A 25,605-nucleotide genomic window follows, 5' to 3' on the forward strand; every position below is an offset into this window, starting at 1 on the left:
CCGGGCAACTTCACATCAGAGCGTCACACCTGGAATCCACAGGCTCAGGCCAACAGGGGTTACAAGCTCACACACACACAGCAGGGAAATGCCCTGTCCTCAAAGGTCCCCAGGGCCTGCCGCTGGGGACTCCGGCTGCTAATGCCCAGGACTGTGCCTATAAATCAGCCCAGCACCGCCCTGAAGGGGCTGTGGAGGAGGGCTGGCGGAACCAATGGGGAGTGACCCACCCGTGCAAGAGATTTCCCTGGTCCAGTGACCTGAGGTCAGTGCTATCACCTCGCCAGCCCCGGGTGGGGGGGCGTGCATCTGTTCCCAGCGGGTGTGAGCCTTCCCCGCAAGCCTGGCTGCATCCCCTGGGGGGGGACGGGGGAGGTGAGCTGGAAGGGTCATCTCCTGTCCCCTGAATGAAGTACTGAGAACCAGCCACCCTGCAGGATTTGCTGGACGGACGCACAGCCTGTTAATTCATCAACTGGGCTGTTGGACCCGAACACCAGCCATATCCTGCTTCCCAGGTGCGAGCTCAGTCTGTCGTGGGGCGGGAGGTTGGAGGGGTGGGCAAGAGAGCAGCGTGCCCCTCATTCTTCCAGCAGAGGGCAAGGGCGACCTGGTGCCCACCTTGATTCACCCTTCAGGCACTGATTCCGTTAACAGGACTCAGTTCTGCCGTGTGGCTAACAGCCGTGCATTTAACACACATGTTTTCATGGCAGCTAAAATCTGGTGGTATTGCCTGCCTGGTGGATGTATTAGGAAGGAGGTGGTGTTCTTCTTTTTTTTGCAGAGTGACGAGAGAGATTTTGCACAGCGCTGATGTTGCTTTGAAAACATGCAGAACAATGCAGTTTGGCAGTCAGACGGCTTTCTGCCCACGAAACTACAGCCTTCACCAGGACAGGAGGTCTGCAAGAGGGGTCAGGGGGCTTTTCCAAATGCTGTCGGAAAACGCACCCTAATTAGAGCAAGAAGATCCTGATACCTCAGCCTTCAAGAGGAGGATGGAATTGGCATCACCCTCGGGATTCTGAAGGACTCGCCTACACCACTCACGCCCCTCCTCTTTCCAAATTGTCTTCTCTGTTCTGCATTTTGAGAGTTTCGGGGAAGGCAGAGGAAGTTCTGTGATGCCTTGAAATATAAAACAAAACCCATTCGTATCTGGAAAAGCTCTCCTTCATGTCCCCAAGTGGCTTGATTCATTTCCCAGGCTGAGTGCTGGCTCCCATGGGAGATGGAAGGACCAAATGTTCAGACGCTGGCGGAGACCAAAGGGTGGGGCAGCCTTGGGGAGCGCTGAGGACTCGCAGGAGCTTCACACCTCCACCCCATGTCCCAAAGAGAAGCCATTTCCCACCCCGAGGAGCTCTCTTTCCAAAGCGCCCACCCCTCATTACCTCTCCTCTCAAGGTGACAAATAGCGTTTCCTCGCGTTCCAAAGGCCAACAGTAAACTTGACAGGCTCAGACCAAGCAGAAACCCAACCGAAGAGCCTTTTGGCTCATTTCTTTGTAACAAGACACTTAGGGTCTGGGATCATTATGTGTCGTGAGAAGAATCCTCGAGACTCTTTCCCTTCCATGTGATAGAAAAACCAGACGACCCAGTGCGCCCATCTGCGGTGAAATTGCAGAAACCATTTTACGAAAGCCTCAGCTGACTCATCCGTCCCCCCAAAAGTATTCTTGTTAAATATTTTTTTTTAAGAGGTGGGGAAAAAACAATACCTCCTCGGCCTGTTTTGCTGTTTGGTTAACGTTCCTGTGATCTTGGGAAGTGAGGCTTAAAATCTACAAGTTTCACGAATAAAATAAGAACCAGCCCTTAAAATAACAAAGGTTCCCATCCAGTGACGTTATCGCCTTATCTCTTCTTTAGGGTCTTCACCACAGAGGTGATCCAAATAGTAAGCAAAGAAGTAGGGAGTCTGCACACACCCCATTTGTGGGAAATTTGTCACCGGCACCCCCAATTCTGTGAGTCATCTCTAAAATATGGACGCCTCAGAGGAACTCCAAATGGATGTCCCCAGGTGAAGTGTGATATTTATATATTTCACCTTTCCACTGGCCTCTCTTCCTGCAATCAGGGGCATGGATCCAAGGGGCTGTCGTCATTCCAAAAGTCCCTTTTGGATCAAAGACTCATTCGTTCTTCCCAAAGACGATCGGAAATGCATATGGCGGCCACCAAAGGAGGTGCAGAAAATGAGTTCCGTGGGCCTGGGCTACAGAGCATCCCATCCGGGAAAGGGACTTTGCAAAGTCCAAATGCTGTGGGTCTGGCACCCCCTGGGAGCACAGAGCTCCTTTCAAAAGTTGACACAGAAAAAGAGAGAGACACTCCCACGTATCTGAAGCACCAGAGACTCTCGGGTGCTTTGTAACATAATGTATTCCACATTTTCATGAGCATCGTTTTCAGGCCAAAACATGTGGTCATGCATACACTGACCGCATGCTGGCGGAGACTCTCATGAGGAATCTCCAAGGAGATCCTAAAATTCTTCACTTTAGGCAGGGCACCCTTCCAGGGACAGCCCCCTGTGACCCACCTCCTGCAGCCACGCCCATGTCCCACCTGCCTACAGTGAGCGCCCATTCAAACTAGGGTGGACAGATTAGGTCGCAACTCTCACGATCCATCATTGCACCTCCAAGGTTAATTCTGACATTAACAGTACAGGAGCATTTATGGGACACCTCGTGGTCAAACCGTAGCTGAGACCCTAACTGATATGTCCTAACTTCCCTGAGCAAAATGCTTTTTTGGACGGATTTGTTTATTTAATGCTATAGCCAACCAGGCACCTTTGGTTGGTAGGGCCGGCAAATCTTTCCAAGTGGGTGCTGAGCTCCCGTGCATCTGGTTTAATGTGGTAGATTTTAATTTCTTCCCCAGAATAATTCATTTGGCTGAGAGGGCATCATGCAGTTTAACCATCTCTCTGGCTTTTCTTTTCAAAGTAGAAGCTAAGAAAAACCAAAGTGCATATATCATGTTCTGTACATTGATATAAGCTACTGCAGGCAAAAAGTCTTTTTCAACACATGCTTAGAGTATACAGTAATCCTTTATCCAGACTCCCTACACCTGCCTTCCCCCACACCTCGCTCTTCCCAACCCCTGGTAATTATTCTTCTACATGCAGGTTGGTTCTGTTTGACTTCAACGTAGAAGAGGGAATATGTGGTACTCATCTTTCCACACCTGGCTTATTTCACTTAAAATAATATCCTCTGGTTCAACCCATTCTGTTGCAAATAACAGGACTTCATTCTTTTTCATGGCTGAATAATATTCCGTTGCATATGTGCGCCATGTTTTCTTATTCATTCGTCTGCTGATGGGCACCTAGATAGATTCCACATCTTGGATATTGGGAACAGTTTTGCAGTAAACATGGACATGCAGATGTCTCTTTGGTATATTGACTTCTTTTCCTTTGGACATATGCCCAGGAGTGGGATATCTGGATCACATGGTAGTCCTTACCTACTATTTGGTTTTTTGTTCATTTTTGGATTATAGTCGTTCTTGCTCCATGAACAGAGGTGATATCTCACTCTAGTCCCCAGGGAAAGAGCAAATCAAAACTACATTTTCTTTATGACTTCCTTTCTCCCCTTTCAAGGTGGATCGTGGAAAACTGAGAGACAAAAAGGGGTATTCAGAGTCTTGAGTGCCGGCCTGTTTCTGAAGTTGTATATCGCCTACTTTGAAACTTGATCCAAGGAGACAAGGATAGAAGAGAAAGGTTGCTAGCTCCCAAGCCAGAAAACCTGGGCCCCACTCCTATGACACAGATGTGGCCAAGTCAACTTCCCTTTAAAAATGTTTTCATTATGGCCGGGCACAGTGGCGCACGCTTGTAATCCCAGCGGCTCGGGAGGCTGAGGCAGGAGGATCGTGAGTTCAAAGCCAGCCTCAGCAAAAGTGAAGTGCTAAGCAACTCAGTGAGACCCTGTCTCTAAATAAAATACAAAATAGGGCTGGAGATGTGGCTCTGTGGTCGAGTGCTCCTGATTTTAATCCCTGGTAATCCCCCCCCAAAAAAAATATTCATTACGGCCAGCTACAGTGGTGCATGCCTGTAATCTCAATGGCATGGGAGGCTGAGGTAGGAGGTTCACAAGTTGAAGGCCGGCCTCAGTAACTTAGTGAGACTCTGTCTCAAAATAAAAAAAAAAAATTGTGGGCTGGGGTTGTAGCTCAGTAGTAGAGCACTTGCCTAGCATATGTGAAGCACTGGGTTCGATTCTCAGGACCACATATAAATAAATAAAATAAAGGTCCATCAGCAACTAATTTAAAAATAAATAAATGAATGAATGAATAAATAATAAAAAGAGCTGGGATGTTGCTCAGTGGTTAAGCATCCCTAGTACCAAAGTAAATAATAAGTTCATGAATTCACATATTAAGACAGACAAATAAACCACACACACACACACACACACACACCTTCCTCTGACATTTCCAGCCAGGTAACTCACTCCGGATGGTGGTAACTCACTCCTGGTGCTGGGGGCCGACCTCGTCCAGCACCATCCAGGGCTTCCGCACACCTGCGGCCAGAAGCACGTGCCTCTTGCGGTTGTGAAAACCAAAACACCCGTGTCCCTGGACATGGCCAAATGTCCCAAGGGAGGCAAAGTCCCCTCCAGATGGAAAGCTGCCAGACTAGCTGATAGGAAGTGACATTTGAATTGCAACCGGTTTAAATGAATTGGAATGGCAATGGCAAATGCGGTGGGTGGGTGGTGAGCCACCTGGAACAGCACTGTCTTCCGATTTACTGAGGTCAGTATAAAAAGCCAGACGGTTCACGATTATGTCACAAGGTTCACGATGTTTTTTTTCCCCCCCTGGAAGGGCTGGGTGGGTTACTGCCATCAGCCTGGGTTTTCTTTCCACCTAATTGTTTATTCTCTGCCTGCGACTTGCAGCAGCAGCCACAGCCTCCCAAACCCAGCAATGCATAAAAAGGTTCAGAAGTCATAATAAATGGGGAGCAGGCTCCGCGGGGGGGCTTCCCATCCAGACCTGCCACCCACCGAGGGCGTAATGAGAGGGACAGACACCTATCAGTCGTGGGGTCCAGAAGCAAAGAGAAAAAATTAACAGCGGAACCACCCCGGGCCCTTCCCGCTGGGCTCCCAATCCCCTCCCCACCGGGGAGCAGGTCTGGATTGTTCTCTGGCAGCAGGAGCGACCTGACCCAGAAAGCTCCGCTCTGTCGCCCCATGTCCCTCATTCCAGAGCCCTCCCAGGCTGCCGGAACTTTCAGAGAGGCTGGGGCAGAGGAAGGAGCTCTCTTCCCATCTCTGACTGTATTTTGGTCCCTCCAGACCAGCCTCTGTCCACCCCAGCCTGCAGGGACCAGGATTCCTGTCCACGTCGACAAGATCCACTTCCATCCCGTAGCCCAGAAGGGGAACTCTGGGCTGCAGCTACCGAGTGCATGTTCCAAACCAACTGAGGAGTTTGCAGGCCCCCCCACAAGCAATGATCAATGTTTGAGGAGCTAGAAAGGCTGACTGCCCTGATTTGGTCATGAGCCATCCTACACAGGTATTGAATACCATATCCCATCCTGTAAAGACACACGAATGTATGCCCTTTCAAAAACTTTCAGATCTAGCTGAGTTGTGCTGGCCCACGCCTGTCATCCCAGCGGCTCGGGAGGCTGGGGCAGGAGGATCACAAGTTCCAAGCCAGCCTCCGCCAAAGCGAGGCCCTAAGCAACTCAGGGAGACCCTGTCTCTAAATAAAATGCAAAATAGGGCTGGGGACGGGGCTCAGTGGTCGAGTGCCCCTGAATTCAATCCCGGGTACCAAAAACAAACAAATAAACAAAAAACAACAATACCAAAAAAAAAAAAAAAAAAGCTCCCAACAACAACAACAAAAAACTTTCAAACTTAAAATTACAAAAAGTCGTTTCAAGGGTTATTCCGATATATTGAAGTTTAGTAAATATCCATCTCATCCAAGGAGTAAACACAATATTCCATATAAAATGGGACAGTTATAGCAAGCCCGGGGATCCTGTAAGTTACCGAGGTTCCCTCTGTGAGCCTCGGTATTTAATTTAATACCTAGTTCCAGGTGTTAAGAAATGTACAGATATGGGTTGAAAAAACACTGTTTCGTAGGGTGAAAAATACACCATTTTATGTTTTCTCTCCAGGTACGTGGAAGTTGATTGTACCTGGTTTCGAATTCTACAGTCAGTCATTTAAAGGACAGAGAAGGAGTGTAGTTTTACAAAGAAAGAATTTTGCAGTTTAGCTCCAAATAGGCAAAGTTTAAATTTTATTTCATCGGGACCTGAGTTTTCTTTTTTGGGGTGATGGGGTCGCGGGGGGGGGGTGGTACCAGGGATTGAACTCAGGGACACTCATCCACAGAGCCCCGTCCCCAGCCCTATTTTGTATTTTATTTAGAGACAGGGTCTCCCTGAGTTGCTTAGGGCCTCGCTTTGGCGGAGGCTGGCTTTGACCTCACGATCCTCCTGCCTCAGCCTCCTGAGCCTCGGGATGACAGGTGTGCACCAGGGCCCCCGGTTGTACCCAAGTTTTCTAAATGAGGAGAACAATAGCTCTATTCCTGGGTTTTGGGGAGAACCGTAAGGAGGTCTCGAGCAGTCCAGGTTCTCCACCCACTTCACGGTCTCCAAGCTTTGAATCCCTACTCTGACCTCAGCCATGGGAGCCCTAAGATACAGGAAAGAACAAGGTCACGCCCTGCCCAGCCAGGAGCTGTAACCTAGCCCTTAGCTGTGACCTAGCCCGTCTTCTTAAGCAGGTGTCAATCCATCGGAGCAGACAGAACATAAACAAGTCCCCCAAACTCTAGACTCTGGTGCAGAGGAAAGAAATCCGTAATGCGATCACATACCCCGGGGGCTCACCCGGACTCTGTGGGTCATATAATGTGGAAAGACAATCCCCCGCCTGCCTGCCACCTCTCAGTGGCGTGAGCACCAGTTCAGAAGGAATATTAGGTCAAACACATGGGGCTGCTCTGAGTTTTGAGACCAAACAAACCATCAGGCATCTCTGAGACGCAAGGGGTTTTTCCAAAGGACTGACAGTTCTGAAGTCATTCGTAGAAACAGAATATGGACCAGTGGGATCTGGGAGAAAGGCAGTGGGGAGTTAGACACTACATTATATATGTTAAACTATGTCCCATTACTTGCATTATTTGCGAGTTTATAAAAATGTCCAATGAATACACAGAATTACGATGGTCAGTGATTCCCCTAGGTGGTGAGGTCGCTTGCAGGCTGACCTCGAATTCTCTCTGCCCTCCCTGGAATAGGAGGACTTATCAGTGATGAGGATAATGAGGCACCATGACTCAACCAACTCAAGGTCCACCATATATAAACAACAGCAAAAACGTAAATAAAAAAGAGAGAGAAAAACAAAGGTGAAAATAAGCACAGCTGCTTGCTAGCACAGAGGAGAGACTCCATAATTGATCCTAGGACTAATGGACTATAAAGAGAGGGAAAGATGTCGGGGTAAAAAACTGATCTGGCCTTTGGAGAAAAGGGGAATTTCACAGGAAAAATTATACCTCTGCACACACATTTGCAAATATAGGTTAATGATTGTAACAAGAAGAGCCAAGACGGTTAACATGGGCTGTGTAGCAGGTGCTACTGCAGAGATGAGACGTGAGCTAAGCTATTAGCTCTTCATTAAAAAAAAAAAAAAATCATTATGCGGTCACTGTTGGTATCATCGCTGTTTTTTTTTGTTTGTTTGTTTTTATTTTAAGATGAGAACCCTGAGACATAGAAGGCAAATTCCCTCTTCCAAGATCCTCCCTCCCACCTCTCCAAAATGGCCCATGCCAAAGCCAAGAGGTAAGGCACAACATGCATGCTGTCAAGTCTGGCAAAATTGTCCAATCAGGATGAAAAGAGGAAGTGAAAACATACTTGGGAATGAACAAGGATGCACAGAGTTGCCCAAGTGTGAAGGACACCCGAGTAGGTGCTGAGCATCAGACCTGAGCCTGATCCTGTGGTACCAGCGTGCACAGAGATCCCCTGAGCAGTGCTTAGTCTCAGACCCCAGCTCCAAGTCCCGGAGGGAGGGCTGGGGCACCTACCCTTCAGCAATCATCCTGAGGGATTCTTGCACATGCTAAAGTTTGAAGGCAGTGCTCTAAGAAATTGGGGGCCCTAAGTATGACAGCAAAATCAGAGATTGTTGTACTAGGACATTTCAGGGAGAAGAATTTGAGTGATGTCCAAGGGGATGGCAAATTAGCTTGAGTCTAATCCAGGGGATTTTGCAGATGGCTGCACTAAAGGTAAAGGAAAGAAAAGGTTTTAAGTGGGATTTTGAGACTTTTAGCTTGAGTGATTGAGAGAATGTTCATGATTTTAATTAATATCAAGAATCCAGAGAAGTGCAGGGTTGGGGAGATCGAATTAGCATGCTGGCCTAGGCCACCGACAGTGGCACTCACAAAGTCCCTCATCAGGTCACTCATGCCAAAGTCTTTCTACCATGCTGCCTAGCACCTCTCACCGGAACGGAAGACGACATGGATTTAATTTAGGACACAGTAATATACAGAGTGCAGGGGTTTGGAGCTGAAATGTCCCCCAAAACACTGTGTATAAAAGACTTGGTCTCAGCATGGTGGCACACACCTGTCCTGTAATCCCAGTGGCTCAGGAGGCTGAGGCAGGAGGATCCCAAGTTCAAAGCCAGCCTCAGCAACAGCGAGGCACTAAGCAACTCAGTGAGATCATGTCTCCAAATAAAATGCAAAATGGGACTGGGTGTGGGGCTCACTGTTGAGTGCCCCTGAGTTCAACCCCAGTACCCCCACCAAAAAAAAAAAATGAATAAATAGAAGGCTTGGTCTCTAACCTGTGGCACTATGGGGAGGTGCTGGACCCTTTAAGAGGAGGGGCCTAAAGGAAGGAAGTTAGGTCATTGGGGGTGTGGCCTTCAAGAAGACTTGGCTCCTCCCTCCCTCCTTCTCTGCCTTTCTCTCTACTGCTCTGAGCACATGAACAGGAACCCCTCCATGTGCCCCTGCATAGGCCTAAAGCAATGTCACCAAGTGGCCTTGAGCTGACCTGTTCCTGTAGGATTTGGAAAGAGAAGCTTCAGTTCTATGCTTTAAAAGCATCCTTAGGTGCCATTTGTGCTGCCACACAAGCTTGACAGAGAATATCCCACAAGCCCAGGGAGAGGGCAGTGAACAGGCACCATGTGGGCCTCATCCAGGGAGCAAACTCTGCGGGCTTGAGGTTAGGACTGTGGGGATCCAGCACAGCACCCCACAGAGCCGCGCAGGGGTCCCTCTCCCAAACCACACCACTGCCTCCAGCCAAATACCGCCTTAGGACTGAGCAGAAAATCATCTCAAATGCAGGGTTGACTTCTACCTTGAGTATCCTCCTTTACCAACTGGAAGACTCAGGGTCCAAGCAGGTTCCTTGGATTTCTGCCTCAAAAGGACAGAGGAATGGGGAGACGGGGTGCCCAGCGCGCTCGTGGAGGAACCGGCCTGCATTCCCCTGTCTTCAAATACAGCAAAGGCTTGCATTCGGGGTGAGGCTGCCCCGGGGGGCTTGCAGCTACTGCCTGCCTTTGCAGACCTGGGGAGGAGTTGTGATGCGGCTCCGTGCACCACTTTGGAGATGGCTGAGATTTACAGTTGATTAGGCTGCATAGTTCAGTGGCTTTCTCAAAAAGATTCTAGGAAGGGATTATTTCTGTGCCCAAAGAAGCCCCAGAGAATAGGGGAGGCTGCGCGCGCGGGCCGTAATGTGAATTCCCGGGACTGGGTACACTGTGCTCAGTGAAGCAGATAAAGCAAAGTTAAAGAAGCATTTAGCGCTGCAGAATGCCCGCCTTAATAAGTATCTTTTTTTTTTGTGGAAGGATTTAGGAGGAGGGGAGGGTTCTTCTTAGAGCAGGCTTTATTTCCTCATACAAAAAGGGAAAACGTGCATATACAGTTGGATGTAAAAAGCCCCCAACTCGCAGGCCTGCCCCCTCGGTCCCCAAGGCAAAGTTGCTGAACGCACGCTCCAGACGCGGAGGCATGAATCTTCACAGTCTCCAAGCGATTGTGAGGCTTCCCTTGGGAAAGGCGGCTCATTCATCCACCGCAGACCAAGTTCAGCCCCCTCGGCTGTGAGAACCGGGAGTCTCGCGGCCATCCAATGCTGCACGGTCACCAGCCAGCGCGCCCAGACAGCGCGCGTCCCCAGGAAGATCTGAGGTGGCCTCTCCAAGATGCTCCCGTCCAGGCGCACGGGGAGAGTTCTGCAGAGGGTGGCTGCAGGCTGCTGAGCTGCTCCACAAAAGCTCTCTGCTTGCACAAGCAGAGGGCACATCCTACCCCCAGCGCCTTTCCCAGGTCTTCCTTATGTGCACATTGGTATGACATAAGTCCCTTGCCATGAATTAGATGGGCCAGTGTCACAGGATGCTGCCTTTCAAACCATCTCAAACCCTTCTCCTGCTTCAACCTGGCAATAAAAACAGCATCCCCCCTCCCCACCCTGTCGCCTGAGTGGCGTTGCCATTGTACTTAAAGAAGTTGAACCCCGGTGGATCAATATTTATCTCCCTGTGCTTCCAATTTTCAACTTGGACTCCAGGAACCTGGGGGGGGCGGGGGGAGATGCAGAGAATCAACATAAACATTGAGTGCTCACAATAGCAGAGAGAAAAAGAGGGAGAGAAAGAGACAGCGAGCGAAAGGAAGAAAGAATCTTTCACAAAAGCAGACACTTAAGTCACTTTTTCCCCCCACACAAATGGAAAATGAACTGGCTGCCATTGGGGGCTTTGCTCTGAAAAGGCCCGGTGGAGAGAGGTCCTTTCTTTATTGTGTCGTTTTAGAGACTATTCTTTGACCTCTGCTATTTATGACGGGGGGCTCTGTGAAGACAAGGCCAAACCCCCTCGCCTCGGCTGGCCCCCAACCAACAAAGGGTGTTACCTCGGCTGGAGGCGCCTCATTCCCCATCCGAACACGTCCACACAGCGCTCCCTTTCCATCATTTAAGCCGTTCTCCCTGCCTTTAATTGCCAGAGCCTTTAGCCACCCAATTTATAAGAGGTTCCCATTGCTGCTTCACAACCATGGGGTGGTCCCCAAATCACGACTTCGCAGCTGAAAGACCTGGGTTCTGAATACAGATGTCTTGTCCCTTCAGTGAGCGGGACCGTGACGTTTGGTACCAAATGGTTCATGGAATGGAACAAGCTTCCACCACAACATGGAGCCATTCTTGATTGTCTTTTTAAAAACATTTTTTTAGTTGTGGATGAACACAATACCCTTATTTACAAAATGTACAGTATCCATAAGAATGGTGTTTGTACCTGCCTGATGGATGGATTGTTTCAAGATGGTGCACACTTTGATTTGGGTACCAGAAGGATGCAGTGAGTTTGATAAGCTACCTCTTGGGCAAGCCCCAAGTGTATGGCGGCATTGGGACATTTTAAGGTCATTTCATAGCTTGCAAACTTCATTTCCCAGTGAAATGAAAGGGCTAAACAAGGACGTTTGTCGGAGAAACAAGGCAAACCCACTTCCAGATGCCCATCAAAGAAAGTAAAAAAGGGTTTGTGACAGAAATCGTCCTTAGACAAAATGTTTTTCTCTTCCAGCTCAGAAGAGAACAAAAAGTTCAGCCTCAATGGTAGATGACACATCTACATCTAAATAACCTCACACTGAACAAGGAGTATAAAATAAATGCCCGGCTTAGCCATTAAGCGTGTGCGCATGCGCGCGCACACACACACACACACACACACACACACACACACTACCCAAACAACAGCATGCTGTGGGTAATGGACTAAGGATAGGCTCTGACCTAAACTACTTGAAAAACAAGTGAAACAAAGTAGTTGAAACTCATTATTTATGAGACAAGTCCAGTTCTTCTTCATTCAAGAGATAGAAGTCCTGAGAAAGGCACATGATGTTTGTCGATGATCATTAAATCCATAGTTTTTCTTTCAGTCAAGATGAAGGGCAAGACAGTGTCCATGTTAAAAAATAAATAAGGCCGGGTGGATGGTGCACGCCTGTAATCCCAGCAGCTTTGGAGGCCGAGGCAGGAGGATCACAAGTTCAAAGCCAGCCTCAGCAACAGCAAAGCGCTAAGCAACTCAGTGAGATGCTGTCTCTAAATAAAATTATAAAATAGGGCTGGGGATGGGGCTCAGTGGTCGAGCAATCCTGAAGTCAATCCTCGGTACCCAAATAAATAAATAAAATGAAAACAGAGTTATTTTCTCATAAGGACTATTCTTTTATGGCTACAGGGACATAAAGTTTCCAGACTATGCACAAACACAAGTTGAGTTTCCTAACAGAAATTCCTGGGCGTAATTAGGTAAAGCCCCTAGACTTGAACCTCATTTCAAGGATTACGCATGGAATGGGGTTGCAATCATGAACATAGAAAAGTGACTGTTGACCCCTTATTTCAACAGAGAGTTTTTGCTCCTGTGGACAATATTTGTGCAGTGATGCTCACGGGGCTGGGTGTGCAACACAGTGCATCTCATGCTGCATCCTCCATGCTCCCAGATGCTGACCCACCCAGCTATGAAAATCCAACGTCATCTCCTTTCCCAAACATACGGGTCCCCAAAGCTCAGTCGGCCTGGGTGCTTCTTTGCAGGGACCATCTGGATCCCTAACATCTTCCAACAGTGGCTGAGCTGCATGACCCGCAGGCCTGCTGATAAACACCTTACAACTTCCCAACATCTGTCCGGCTGGGATCGCCCCGCAGTGGGACTCGATTCTGAGGGTTTTGACATGTTCCACACACACTGCCCTTCTCCGGCCAGACTTCAGGAGCCCTTCTTCAATCGTGAACCAAGTCGGACATTTCACCGGTGTCTCCTTTCATCTCAGGGAAGGGGAAATGAATAGTAAGCGCTTCGGAAAGAATGAGGACTCAGACTTACACGGGGGAGCTTGCTCCCTTCCACCGTCTGCCCTTTGAAGTTGGCAGCAGGGGGAAGAGTCTCACACCCGCAAAACGGACGTGGAAAATCAGAAACACATTGAGCCGTTAACTTGTCACTGATGGGATTTGGATCTGCATAAGAACCCATTCTTTGCCTTCAGTATTGAGTGCGTTACCTACCTAGCGGGGAGCGGTGCTCGGTCTTTTAGCAGATACACTAGTGTGGGGGCCCACATGACCTGGAATGCGCCGGTTCCTGCCGGCTAAAGATCAGCCACGTGCAAACTAATATGTCTGATGAAAGTCCCCAGCAAGCAGGCGGAAAACACTTAGCATAAGCACTGCGGTGGTCAGCGGATGCCAATCTAGGACACCCCTTCAGGTTGTCCCCCCTGCTAGAGGCTCCAATTAGAACCCTCGGCTTGCATTCCTGGGGCTTTGACAGATGGAGGGGGTGCGGCACCTCTCCAAATGCTGAAATCCTGAACCCGCCCGTGTACTTGCAGAATCACTGGTAGGCACAGGGCTGGAAGCTTCCGGAAGTTTCTCTCCAATCCCTTTACCTCGTAAGAAAATGGCACGTGCTGAGTACCCTCTCTGGAAGGTATTTTTTCCCCCACATTCTCTCTTTTTTTCTTTCCCCCTTTTTCTTTGTATTTCAGCCTTTATATCAGAGATGGTATTCCCCCTAATGCTCCTGTAGGGTCATATTGGATGATGTCATTGTAAATGACCTTGCTCATGAAGTGATGGACTAGGCTTCCTGGTGGTCATTTGCTATTCAAAAGGTCAAGTTTGACATAAAGGCCATTGAGCTACTTAAAACCATGCTTTTATTTTATTTTATTTTTGGTGATGATATTATAGGATCGTCAGACAAATTTGCATTTAACTTTTAATTAAACATTAGTTATGTTAGTATAATACTGTATTAACGCTTTTTCTAGAGAAAACTATTTGAAAGCTCACACACACACACAAACCGTTTCTTCCCCCCTGCCTTCTTCTTTTTAGGTACCCAGATTGAACCCAGGGGCGCTTAACCACTGAGCCACATCATCCTCAGCCCTATTTACTTTTAATTTTGAGGCAGGGTCTTGCTAAATTGCCGAGGCTGGCTTTGAACCCGTGATCCTCCTGCCTCAACCTCCTGAGTTGCTGGGGTCACAGGCATGCACCAGAATGAGCAGGAAACTATTCATATACAAACCATCAAGAAAATTAAGTCTGTCATGGGTTTAAGGAAATCCTGGAATATTTCTCTTTCCTCTTCTAATACTATCACATCATATTCATTTTCTCCTAGGCAATCAAGATGTGATCTTTCCTTGAAAAAATATTGACGTTGGCATCCAAGGTAAAGAAGAATTCATTATATACCACTGAGAAGAAGTTTTCTTCAGGAAACTAGATGGATGCTCTATCCCAGAGGGGCATGAGCCTGCACTTCTCTTTTGAGACTCTGTGAAAGGTAGGTCTCTCTGTGAGGCGGTTCCTAGCTTCCAAAACCAGACCAGTACATTGGATAAGGGATGCTTGCTCCACATCAACTTTGCCCTTGGATTTACCACTTAAAGTCAGGGAATATTGCATGAATGCAGGAAGTATTATAAGAGGCTGAAAGTACATAATGCCTCTGAAATTTTGATCCATGGTTTATTGGCACCGCAAACCAAAACAGACACTCCGCTTTGTTCTGGGGTATTTGGAGACTGAGCGCATTTCCATGTATGTCTGTGGTTTCATTTTGCTCCCGAGACATGTTTTCCTTGGGCTTTATGGATTTACTGTTATTATCACATAAATCTTTGAACGCATCTAAGACGAAACAAAAAACCTTCAATAGTCACATACATTTGTGTTCCAGAGGGTTGACCCTTGTCCAATAAATTTCACAGATGTCAAGTGAATCTGTGCAGATGTTCTTGAAAGCAAAACCAATCCTCCTCACCTCTCAATTGGGCTCTGAATCAACCTGGAAAATGACCAAGAATTTGGAGGGTAGCCCTTGGAGGAACCGAACTCCCACTGAGATCAAAGCAGCGCCCCCCAGGCACCAAGAGGAGTCCCTAAACTCCTGCTTCAATACACAAACTCCAAACCCAACGGGAAGCGGAAGTCCAGCCATGGAGATCGAGCCCACAGGAGGAAAGAGGGGGCTGCAGGCTCCCACAGAACAGTGCACGGACATTCAGGGAGCCACTCTCAGATGAACGGTGCTCAAAGTTTATCCAGAGCCTAAGATTAAAGCAGTTTCCACCCAGTTAATCCATTCAAGTGGATTAATCCACTGATGAGGTTACACGTTTTCATCACCCAGTCACTTCTCCTCTGAACTTTCTTGCATTGGCTCACACATGAGCTCCTGGGGGACTCCTCTGAGCCAACATATAACAAGACAGGCACAAAGCACAATGAGACCAAGGACAGCCTGGGCGCTTAGTCTGGGTGACCGGGAAATGACGTGTAGGGTACAGGCAGCAGGATTCTACTGCTCTGTCTGAAGGGTCTTTCCCGGAATCAGTGGAGATGAGAGTGTCTGGAGCAGGAGTAGGGTCCGGGACACCCATGAGTATGTGCTCAGGTTCATCCGGGGGAGAGAGATGGTGGCAGCGGAGGAGGTGAGCAGTTAGCGGGGGCAGAGTGATCCTGCCCTGGAGGGACTCTGAAGGAGACCTCACTGGCTTCTCAGATAGTAACCAGAAGTCACAGGGAAGTGTGAGGTGTCTATCAAACATTACGCAATCCCTATCTTATAATATCTAATAAGAAAATCATACTGTGAGCCAGGCACAGTGGCGCATGCCTGGAACCCCAGCCATTCAGGAGGCTGAGGTAGGAGGATCGCAAGTTCAAGGCCGGCCTCAGCAATTTAGCTGAGGTACTTTGGATTAGGTACAGGGCAGTAAAACGAGGGGAAGAGGTATGGGGTAGAATGAATCAGACATTAGGACCCTGTGTGTGTATATGGCTGCACAACTAGTGTGATTCTACATCATGTACAGCCAGCAGAATGAGAAGTTATACTCCATCTATGTATGATATATCAAAATGCATTCAACTGTCATGTAGAACCAATTAGAACAAAAAGAAAAATATGTAAAAATATTTAAAAATCATATTGTCAACCTTACTTCTGTGGTTGTTTTAAATTGTTCTGTCTCAATATTTGTTTAAAATGGATTTTTTAAAATTGTTGACCCAAATACAACACGGTACAGGGCAGACAGGGACCTAGACCTCAGCGTTATCTCTACTTATTGTTAAGTGATTCCAGGACTGTGATCAAATGTGTGCATTCCAGAATTTCCTATTCTATAAAATAGAACTCAGTAGCCTACAGTTGAAGAGAAAAAAACCTATATGCTATCTCATGAACCTCCAGAGAAATGCACACACTGTGATCTTGTGTTCTTGTATCCAGTTGTGACAACACCCAAGGAGATGAAGGTTGCTTAATATGTAAGGTTCATACCAAGGATTCCCTAAGATCACAAATGAAAGGTAATTCTTCAACTTATGTTAGTTTTATAATGTATTCCATAGTTTCTGATGGAGTTAGCTGTGGCTTATTGATCCATTCTTGCTTTCCTGCAAAAGAGATTGACTGCTTTTCCTGGAAAATTCAAAGACTGAAGTCAAATCTTCATGATTCAGTTGCAAAATATGGTTTAACAATCTATGATGCCATTTTCTTTCATTGCAATGTTTACGTAAATATGTCACATGACCCTATTCTATTCAAATGACCTTCAAGTCTGAAAAAAAAAAACTAATTTCTCCATGGAATAATGAGAAAATGAGTGCTTAATTAAGAAAAAACACTTATAAAACAAATTATCATTCATGTAATGTCCAACAACTCAAAACAACACTTCTGAAATTTAGTAAGTCTCATAGTAAGACAGACAGATAAGTAGAGAGACAGATTCCAAAAGTTCATCTGCAATGATGACATAAATAAATCACCCAAAATTCCAGCTGAAGAATGAATTGATATGACAGACACCAGGAAATGACTTATCAGAGCAAATGCCTAGGCTATTCCATAAAGAGAGTAAATGGATCCTAAACCAGATTTCATTTCTGTTTCAGATCTACACAGTCAGAGGTAAGCAGAGCGTATTCTCACCAACTCATTTCACACAGCATGAGGAGTCCTGTTCCACTTTTAAATAACCTTGATGCCCTTAAATGACACAGTGTGTGCAGAATCTGCAGTTTAGAAATATTATCCTTCTATCATTTAAGACAATGTGTCTAAAAGACCTTTCAAAACAGTCATGTTACACACACAAGTGGTTTCAATATTGTTAGGTGCTTCTCACATGAAATTTTGGTTATGAAATAAAAGATTCTTCAATTTTTTGTGAAGTGTAACATGTAACCACTCGTAGAAACTGGATGCATGTGATTTCTCTGCACTCTGCCACTTCCTGTGACTCCCCATTCCAAAATTAACAGCTGGTTACAGTAAGAACACAGTTGTAGGAAACCTACCTTCGAACATTGCTTGTGATTCTGGCACCAAACCAGGGAGCCGTTATTCTGCAAAAAAGAAAAAAAAAAGAGAGAGATTGACCCATTTAATGATTTTCTAATTGTGTATAATTTAAAAATATTTACTTTTTAAAAAGACCCATCTTGCAATGTTGATGCGTTTCTAAGGAAGAAAACATGTTTCTAAGGTAATGGCTACTTTTGTCATCAACTTTACGATATAAATAAAGACATGAAGCACGGACGATTCCAAGATGTCTAGAAGGGAAGAGGGTCTGAGCCAACTCTCACGGTGTGTGGAGCCACGAGACAGACTCCCAGGGACACGAACAGTAGGCATTTTGTCCAGAGTTGGCAGTTTGGGGAAATGTACAAGTTGGGCATCTTGGAGGCTTTTGAGCTCAGCCAAATGACAATCATGAGAGGCAGAGCTCACAGGACGAGCCTCTCGTTTCCTTTTCCTGTATGAACACCGTGGAGTGGTCGGGCGTGAACCTAGATTGTTCAGCCTATGACACGCCCTGATGACAGGGTGTAGCCTTTGCTCCTAGGCTCCACAGCATGTCACTGTACCGAATGCCACAGGCAATTGGAACAATCCTATTCACGAATGTAAACATATCTGAATACAAATGCGGTACCTTCAAAGTAGGTCACATTGAGTTTTCAATTCAACTGTCACCGGACGGGACCACCGTCATGATCGCAATCTGTTGCTGACCTTTAAAAACTCCTTCTGCGGTGTGTGATGGTGTGGCTAAAGCACTTAGCATGCTTCACATTCACTTAATAGATAACACACGGCGGAGCTTACTTATTATCCTGAACATTTCCACCTGGGAACCTCGCATGCACCATAACTAACATTTTGGACACGATTTCCCTCTGTTTGTGATATTTCAAGTAGGATTGTGCCGGGCTGGGGTGTCAGCAAAGCTAGGAAGAAACCATCAATCGCCCAACAGGTGAGACACCATGGTGTCCAGTTCTCGGAGATTTAAGGGTGGGGATGGAGTTAGGTGGCCCATTTCCCAGGTTAGAAGCTCTAGGCTTTGACCTTGAAGAATATCTGCGTGAACAGAGTACTATTGCATAATCTCAGTGGTAAAGCGCCCCTGAGTTCAACCCCTATTATTACTCCTGCCAAATAAAATAAAACCATAACTTAAGGCCTCCTATGCCTTGTTCTCGGCTTTGGAGACACCAAGACGAATTTACTAAGTGAGATGCTGGTGTCCCCTGTTTGTTCTGGGCGCAGTTGGCTCCTGCTGGGACTTCCAGGGAACGCATCCATCTGAGCACAACCTGGCCTCACCGCGAGAGTTTCACACTCATTATTTGGGGTTGGAAAGCAGTAAGGCTGGGTCAAGGCCAGTCCCCCACTCAGTAAGGAAAGCCACAGTCACACACAGGGGTGAGACTGGCACTGGGTTATGGAGGAATCCCCCGGTCTCCAATCTTGGAAAGGAGAGATAAGAATGGACATGGATGGTTTTGAATATTCTATGTTCGGGAAACAGTAGGGCATGATGTAGCTCAGTGGTAGAGTGATCACCTGGCATGCCCAAGGTCCTGGGTTCAATCCCCAGCACTGCAATCAATCAATCTGCCATTCAGATTGGTGGCTTGGGTAGAGAAGAAAGGAGGAAATCAGGTAAATGGGTAAGAAGTAGATTATAGTGGATTTGGACTTATCTCTAGATATTCACTTTTTTTTTAATTTAGCAAATGTCCGAGGGTTAAGAAAATAAAAGACAAGATTATATCCATGAGAAAGGTATGGAATACCTTGTTTCCTCTGCACCCTGACTGTACAGAGAGTGGACAAACTTTAACAAAAAACACAAAAGAACCCCGCAAAGATCACCATCGGCACTGGGACCCCAGTTTCCCAATGCAAACCCTCTCCCTGCCCCACAAACCCCATGCTCCACAACTTGCTGGTTTCTATGCACCCACCCCAATGAGAAGGGCTCATAAGCCCCAGAGCCCAGCTGTTACGTTGTTACATTTTATTGAGAATTAATACCGATGCATTATCTCAATCAAGGCAGCTTCACTGAAAGCAAAAATTCCCTCTCACATTAAATAAAAAGCTCTGTCCATATAAAGAAGTATTTGGGGCAATAGCAAGCAAGTACTGAAGATGATTATGATCAGGGAAGAGAGTGTGCTTAAGATGATTAAAGAGAATCCATGAAAAGATTTACAAGATGATTGGCAGGAACTTAGATATCAGGGGGGGGGAAGGGGGCCCACTATCATTATTGGGTTTTATTGGGGGGGGGGTACTGGGGATTGAACTCAGGAGCACTTGACCTCTGAGCCCCATCCCCAGCCCTATTTTGCATTTTATTTAGAGACAGGGTCTCACTGAGTTGCTTAGCACCTCTCTTGTGCTGAGGCTGGCTTTGAACTCGCGATCCTCCTGCCTCAGCCTCCCAAGCCACGGGGATGACAGGCGTGTGCCACCCAGCCCAGCTCCTTCATTATTGTTTTTAGGAGTAGAGGAATGATCCCACACTTAACATCTCCCTGCCGTAATGGATAGCACTCAGCCTGGACTCTCTGATTCCGCCTGATCAGTGAGATTCAAAAGCATTCATTATTGCAAATACAAAAATACAGTCTTTGCAATACTAGGGCTGCCTCTCCTGTTTTTGTCTCTGGGTGGTAGCCGCCTCTCAGCATTTGCCCACACCAGGAATGTGCAAGTGGCTTAGTGCTTTTGCTTTATTTCCAATCTGACTGGCCGGCATGGATGGTCCACAGGCTGTATATTTGTTAGGATTCTCCAGTACATCATTTGTCTTTTGGATTCATTCATGGAGATTGTTCTACAAAGACATTTGCCACACACCCACCTGCACATATACGCATGCAATTAAGCGTGCACACACACACACACACGCACACACACATGCATGTATGTATACTTTTTTTTTCCCCTAAAATATATGTCTCATTCCTTTGAGGATCTTAGGTGTCCTGTTTTTCTCCCAGTGTCTTATTTTGCCCCACATCAAGGTCCTGCAGCTGCTCTGTACCCCTACAGCCATCTCTCAGCCTTTAGCACAGCATTTATCTCTGCAAAGCATCTGCTGAACAGCATCAGGTAGTTGGTTAGCCAAACCCTCACTTCGCTGGCCACTCTGTTTGGCCCAGGTGTGCCCATGTGTCCCAGTGATACCGACCCCATAATTTGCTTACCTGTCATGCTCCGTGAGCAAACGAATCATGGAAAATTCCAAGCCCCCCCACTCACTGCGTCACCCCACCCCAGGGGAAGCTCTTCCTCCTGCTACAAGAGCCTTCGCCGGCTCAGCCACTTGACAAGCAAAATAAAACACAGCATTTGCAATAAAGTCTTCTTCTGGCATCAGGCCAGCCCCCAGGCGAAGCATCAAAGTGCCTTCGAAAGAGCTTTGCTGGCGCATCATTACCGTAACCTCCAGGTAGGATCAGACAGTGGGACTTCCATAATCATAGAAAGATTACATCCTGCATTTTGTTGGTTTAACCAGATCAAACATGAACGCCAGTCCAGCCAACTTTCAGTTTCTAGAAGTTCAATCGGCTGCACCCGGCTGTAATTTCGATGACATTTTCAAAGTCTCTCCATCTCTAGCCCTTTTGATTTTTTTTTTCCCTTAAAGAAAAAATAATTCTTCAAAAGCTTCCAGCAAAGAAAACACTCCATTCACTCAAAGACACCCACATGGGAGGGATCAAGATGAATGAAAACTGGTTATCTAGATACAAGCATCTGAAAAGAGAACTATCAGCCATCTCGTGCACTGTCTTTAATATAACCAGAGTTGGAGGAACAACCGGAATCAGCCTGCGGTTTTGAAAATACTAAACTGTGGACAACCAAATCAACCGCCCATGACCAGCCATGATTCACCATTGACGATTTTGTTACTATGTAAAATGTTTTTTTAAAGGAAATAACTAAAATGGAGAGGTTCATTTGATCTCGAATATTTTCCTATTAGCTTAGAACCGTGGTATAATATAATTTGCTTTTATTTATGATGTTAAGGGTGTTTTTGCTGTTGCCAGAGGTAGGGGAGAGAGAAGGAAAAGGCAGAGAAAAGAGCATTTTTTTTTTTCTTTTTAAGTTCTGGGGATTGAACCAGGGCCTCGGGCACACTGAGCATATGGCCCACCATTGAAGCACACTCCCAGAACCCTTAGTAAGACACCCCCAGCCTGAAACACCTTGAAGACAGAGTCCAGCAATATCTCCTGCTCTTCCCCAGCTCTCTCACCCCTGGCCGAGTGCCCAACACAGAGACAACCATCTTAATAAATATTAATTGAAGGGAGGGGGGTTTATATAAAGGAATTTAAACTTCAGTCATTATTAAACCATAAGAATTAAAGAAATAGAGTGGGCTGATCCCACTTCCCATTTTCCCTGTAGCTTTTAGGAAGTAGGTCCTGTATTTTGTTTCCTACAGAATAAATGTCCCCCAACTTCAGCAGGAAAATGCAGGAAATGGAACCAAAGTTTGCCTTTGGGGTCAAATACAAGCATCTGAGAAATAATCACCACCGTCCTGTATTCCCGGCCTCCAGAATCATGAGCCAAATCAACTTCTACGCTTGATCAAAGACTCGTCCCAAGTATTCTGTAACAGTAACAGACAACAGACGGAGACAGCATTATAATTCTATGTTAATGTGTATACTTACATTTAATTTATTAATGTATATCCAACAGGCTTATAGTTAACGTGTTATATTTATACTCTCTATTTGGACCGAATTTATATTTTCTGGTAAACTGCAGGCTCTCCCTCAAATTATATAAAACCCTGGACGATTTCAAGATAAAATAAATGACATGTTCTGAAGCAAATCCAACTTTAAGCAGATTTAGAGGGAGCATTAAGTATAATAACTGAGATTTGGTAAATGAGTCGTGTTACAAAACGAGGAAGCGTGAGTAATCGAGTTGCTACCATCAACTGAACAAGCAGAGCTCTGTTCCTGCAAAAATGCAGATCTGTGGACACCGATTCCATTCCCCTCACAGCTTGTCCTTGGCAGGGGAGACCAGGAAAAGTGCAGATGACTTCAGACGTCCAAGACAGCATGCCCGGGCCCGTCTCTGAGGTTTTAACTTTCCTGGTAAACACTGTGTGGATTCTTCTCCACCCAGGAACGTCTCTCCAGCTGCCACATCTACTTGTTTGGAAAATAGTCAGGTGCTGGTTATGGGGTGAAGGGATGTGTCCAGATGGGCACAGGTAGGAATGACCATCTGCTTCCAAGGATGACCAGCGCTGTCTCCAATGGGGGAGGCTGAGATGGCCTCGCTACTTGTATTTCTGACCCTTACCGTGAAACTCACCTATCTTAGCATTCATACTTTGCTCTGAAGGATTAATCCACCAAATGGATTAATCCACTTCTGCAGTTTCCGCTCTCTCTTCATTGCCTGAAAGCTCCATCTCTGGACCTTGCCCTGTTGGGGGGGCCATGCTCCAAGACGTGAGCTTTACTGGGGACCTTTCTAGATGTACGTGTGTCCTTGCCCAATTCAGGATGGCTCTCAAGGTTTTCTGAGCTCCAGAGAGAGTGTGGGATCCTCCAAGGCCGTTCCTCCCGGGGCACGACAGCACCACCCTGCCTCTTCCTCCATGAGCTCCTTCCATCCCTCCCAGGGTCAGCCCTGTGAGCCGCACTGCCCAGTGGCACCCTGGGCTCCAACCTGAAAACCCTGGAACACGTATCATGAATCTGCAGACTTAGGAGAACCACTGAGGGCAGAGTATGACTTCACGTCATGTCACACGCTTTCCTGGTACCTGGGGGACTGTGGTCTGTTGAGGCTGCTTCCCAGAGAATACACACACGGTCATTCTACCTTGTTAATGGACGTTGCTTTGCTCCTGGGCTTTGAAAAGTAACTTTAGTGCAAAGCTGGGTATGGAAAAATTGGACAGAAGTGACTTTGGGGTTTTTTGGTTTTGTTTGTTTTTGTAAAAAAGGAAACGGGTGTCAACCCCAAAGGCCCCCAAACAATGAGTCCAACCCACCATATATATATAATTCCAACCCTGTAGAACTGTGAGCCAAAATGAACCTCTCCTCTTTTTAAGTTCATTATCTCAGGGATTTTTGTTACAGTAACGTATGTATGTATATATTGAGACAATGTCTCTCTTTAGGAGCCAGCACTGTTTAGGAGACTTGTTACATCTTGTTTTCCTTAAGTGGTTGTTGTTACTATTATGTTTTGATGGCAGGATGTTTTATGTGCCTAGCAGAAAATTTATCAAGGGGAATTCTAGCAAAAGTGAAAGTTACACAGTTACCAAAACCTTGATTTTTGCAAACCGTTTTAGCTACATCAGGATTCCACCTTGTCCACCTCGGGAAACGGAATGTATAATTGCTGGCATAGACAAGTAGGAATCCCAAAGTCCTTGAGAAAGTTTGATAAAACAATATAGAAAATGATATGCAATCATTTGTGACTAAGAACAGCAATTATACATAGAAACAGTGCAAATGTATCTGTTAATGACGTGTAACTATCTCATAACACACGATTCTTTGCAAGGAAAGAGGTCCCTGTCACACGCCACTCTGTCTCGTGAACTTCCCCATCCCCAAATTCCTTGCAAAATCTCAAATCCACTCCAGAGCAAAAGAGGAGTGGCCCAGGATTAGCAGCGTTCAGAGCCTCTGCCTGCTGATATTTTCTTCTCTAATTGACTAAGTCCTCTAATAACCCTCTCCAAAGTGTTGGCCATGCCAATGGAAGAGGTCAGGCCCACCAGAGGAAAATGCTACGCAGATGGCCTCTTGTCCTGGTGCGAGGAAAGAAGGTCACAAATGCTGTAAGACAACATCGGGGACACTCAAGGGCAGGACGGAGAGAAGAACACAGACCTGTCACATCCTGGGAGTGAACGTGAAAAATGAGGATCTTTTAAAAACACGCTCCCTGGTGTCCAGGGAGAAGGGGGGTGTGAAGGACAGGGTCAGAGGAAGGACCTATGAGCTTTCAACCTCAAAGGACCACGCCTAGGACTGTCCAGAATCGTCCAGAATCATCCTGCAGCTGGACAATCGCAAACGCCATCAGCAACCGTGGTGACTCAAGCTTCCGCGGAACATTCCAGACCGCAGGAAATGCAAGAGTTAATAGGGATTCCATTGCAACATTCTCCCTCGAGGGATGAGGACGTGGGGTCTCGGGAAGTCTCAAAAAGCATGAAAGTCTGGGGAATTGAAAAAAAATAAAAACATGCAAAAATATCGTCGAGTCAAAGATGACTTGATTAAATACACTTTTCTTGGAGACAGGGTGTTTTTTTTTTCCCCATTGTATGTTCCTCATTTGATTTGTGAGTTCTCAGGAAGAAGATAAATGTCTTCTTTTCTTTAACGAGGAGAATGGTGTTTGTATAAAACCATCACAGAGATGCTCTGGAGGGCCACCTGGGGGCACGGAAGGCCAGGGCTGTCCAGGACTGGCAAGACCCCAAGTCCACGCATATGGGTGCTTTCTGCACAGGAGTGGAGGATGACCTCACAGAGGAGGGTCTCAGACACGTGGGGAGTCCCTAGGGGAGTGGGATTCATGGCAACTCATCCTCTGATGAACCGGAGTTCCGAGGACTCCAGTTACTGAAAAAGGACCATCCTTTTCATAAGTTCATGGACTGAACTCGGGGGTGCGTGGATAGGTACGTGCACCTACAATTCCCAACTAAGGCTCCTCAGTTTCTGCTTCTGCAAGACAGAGACCCAGGAGCACTGGGAGCCCAGGTAAGCATGTCCACTGTGGTCCCTACCAAGCTGCCGTTTCCTTCATGCAAGACCACCTTCATTAGAAAGCAATTGTAGGAAGATGTTATTCATTGCTTCAGATGACAATGAGGTAGGTGACCAAAGCACACTCCAGCCGGGAGTGGTGGTGCATGCCTGTAATCCCAGTGGCTCGTGAGGCTGAGGCAGGAGGATCACGAGTTCAAAGCCAGCCTCAGCCAAAGCAAGGCTCTAAGCAACTCAGTGAGGCCCTGTCTCTAAATAAAATGCAAAATAAGGCTGGAGATGAGACTCAGGGTCAAATGCCCCTGAGTTCAATC

At 46.6% G+C, this 25,605-nt stretch overlaps 1 protein-coding gene across 1 annotated transcript in view; it reads right to left on the bottom strand.

The window, feature by feature from the left end:
• The window catches only part of Anos1 (anosmin 1), a 147,473-nt gene that overhangs the window by 108,536 nt on the left and 13,332 nt on the right, over positions 1 to 25,605 (bottom strand). Inside the window, exon 2 of the mRNA XM_027954008.2 lies at positions 17,495 to 17,542. Within this exon, the coding sequence (XP_027809809.2) occupies positions 17,495 to 17,542 (48 nt within the window). The remainder of the gene's footprint in view (positions 1 to 17,494; positions 17,543 to 25,605) is intronic.

Source organism: Marmota flaviventris, chromosome X (genome assembly GCF_047511675.1).
Source record: "Marmota flaviventris isolate mMarFla1 chromosome X, mMarFla1.hap1, whole genome shotgun sequence".
NCBI lineage: Eukaryota > Metazoa > Chordata > Mammalia > Rodentia > Sciuridae > Marmota > Marmota flaviventris.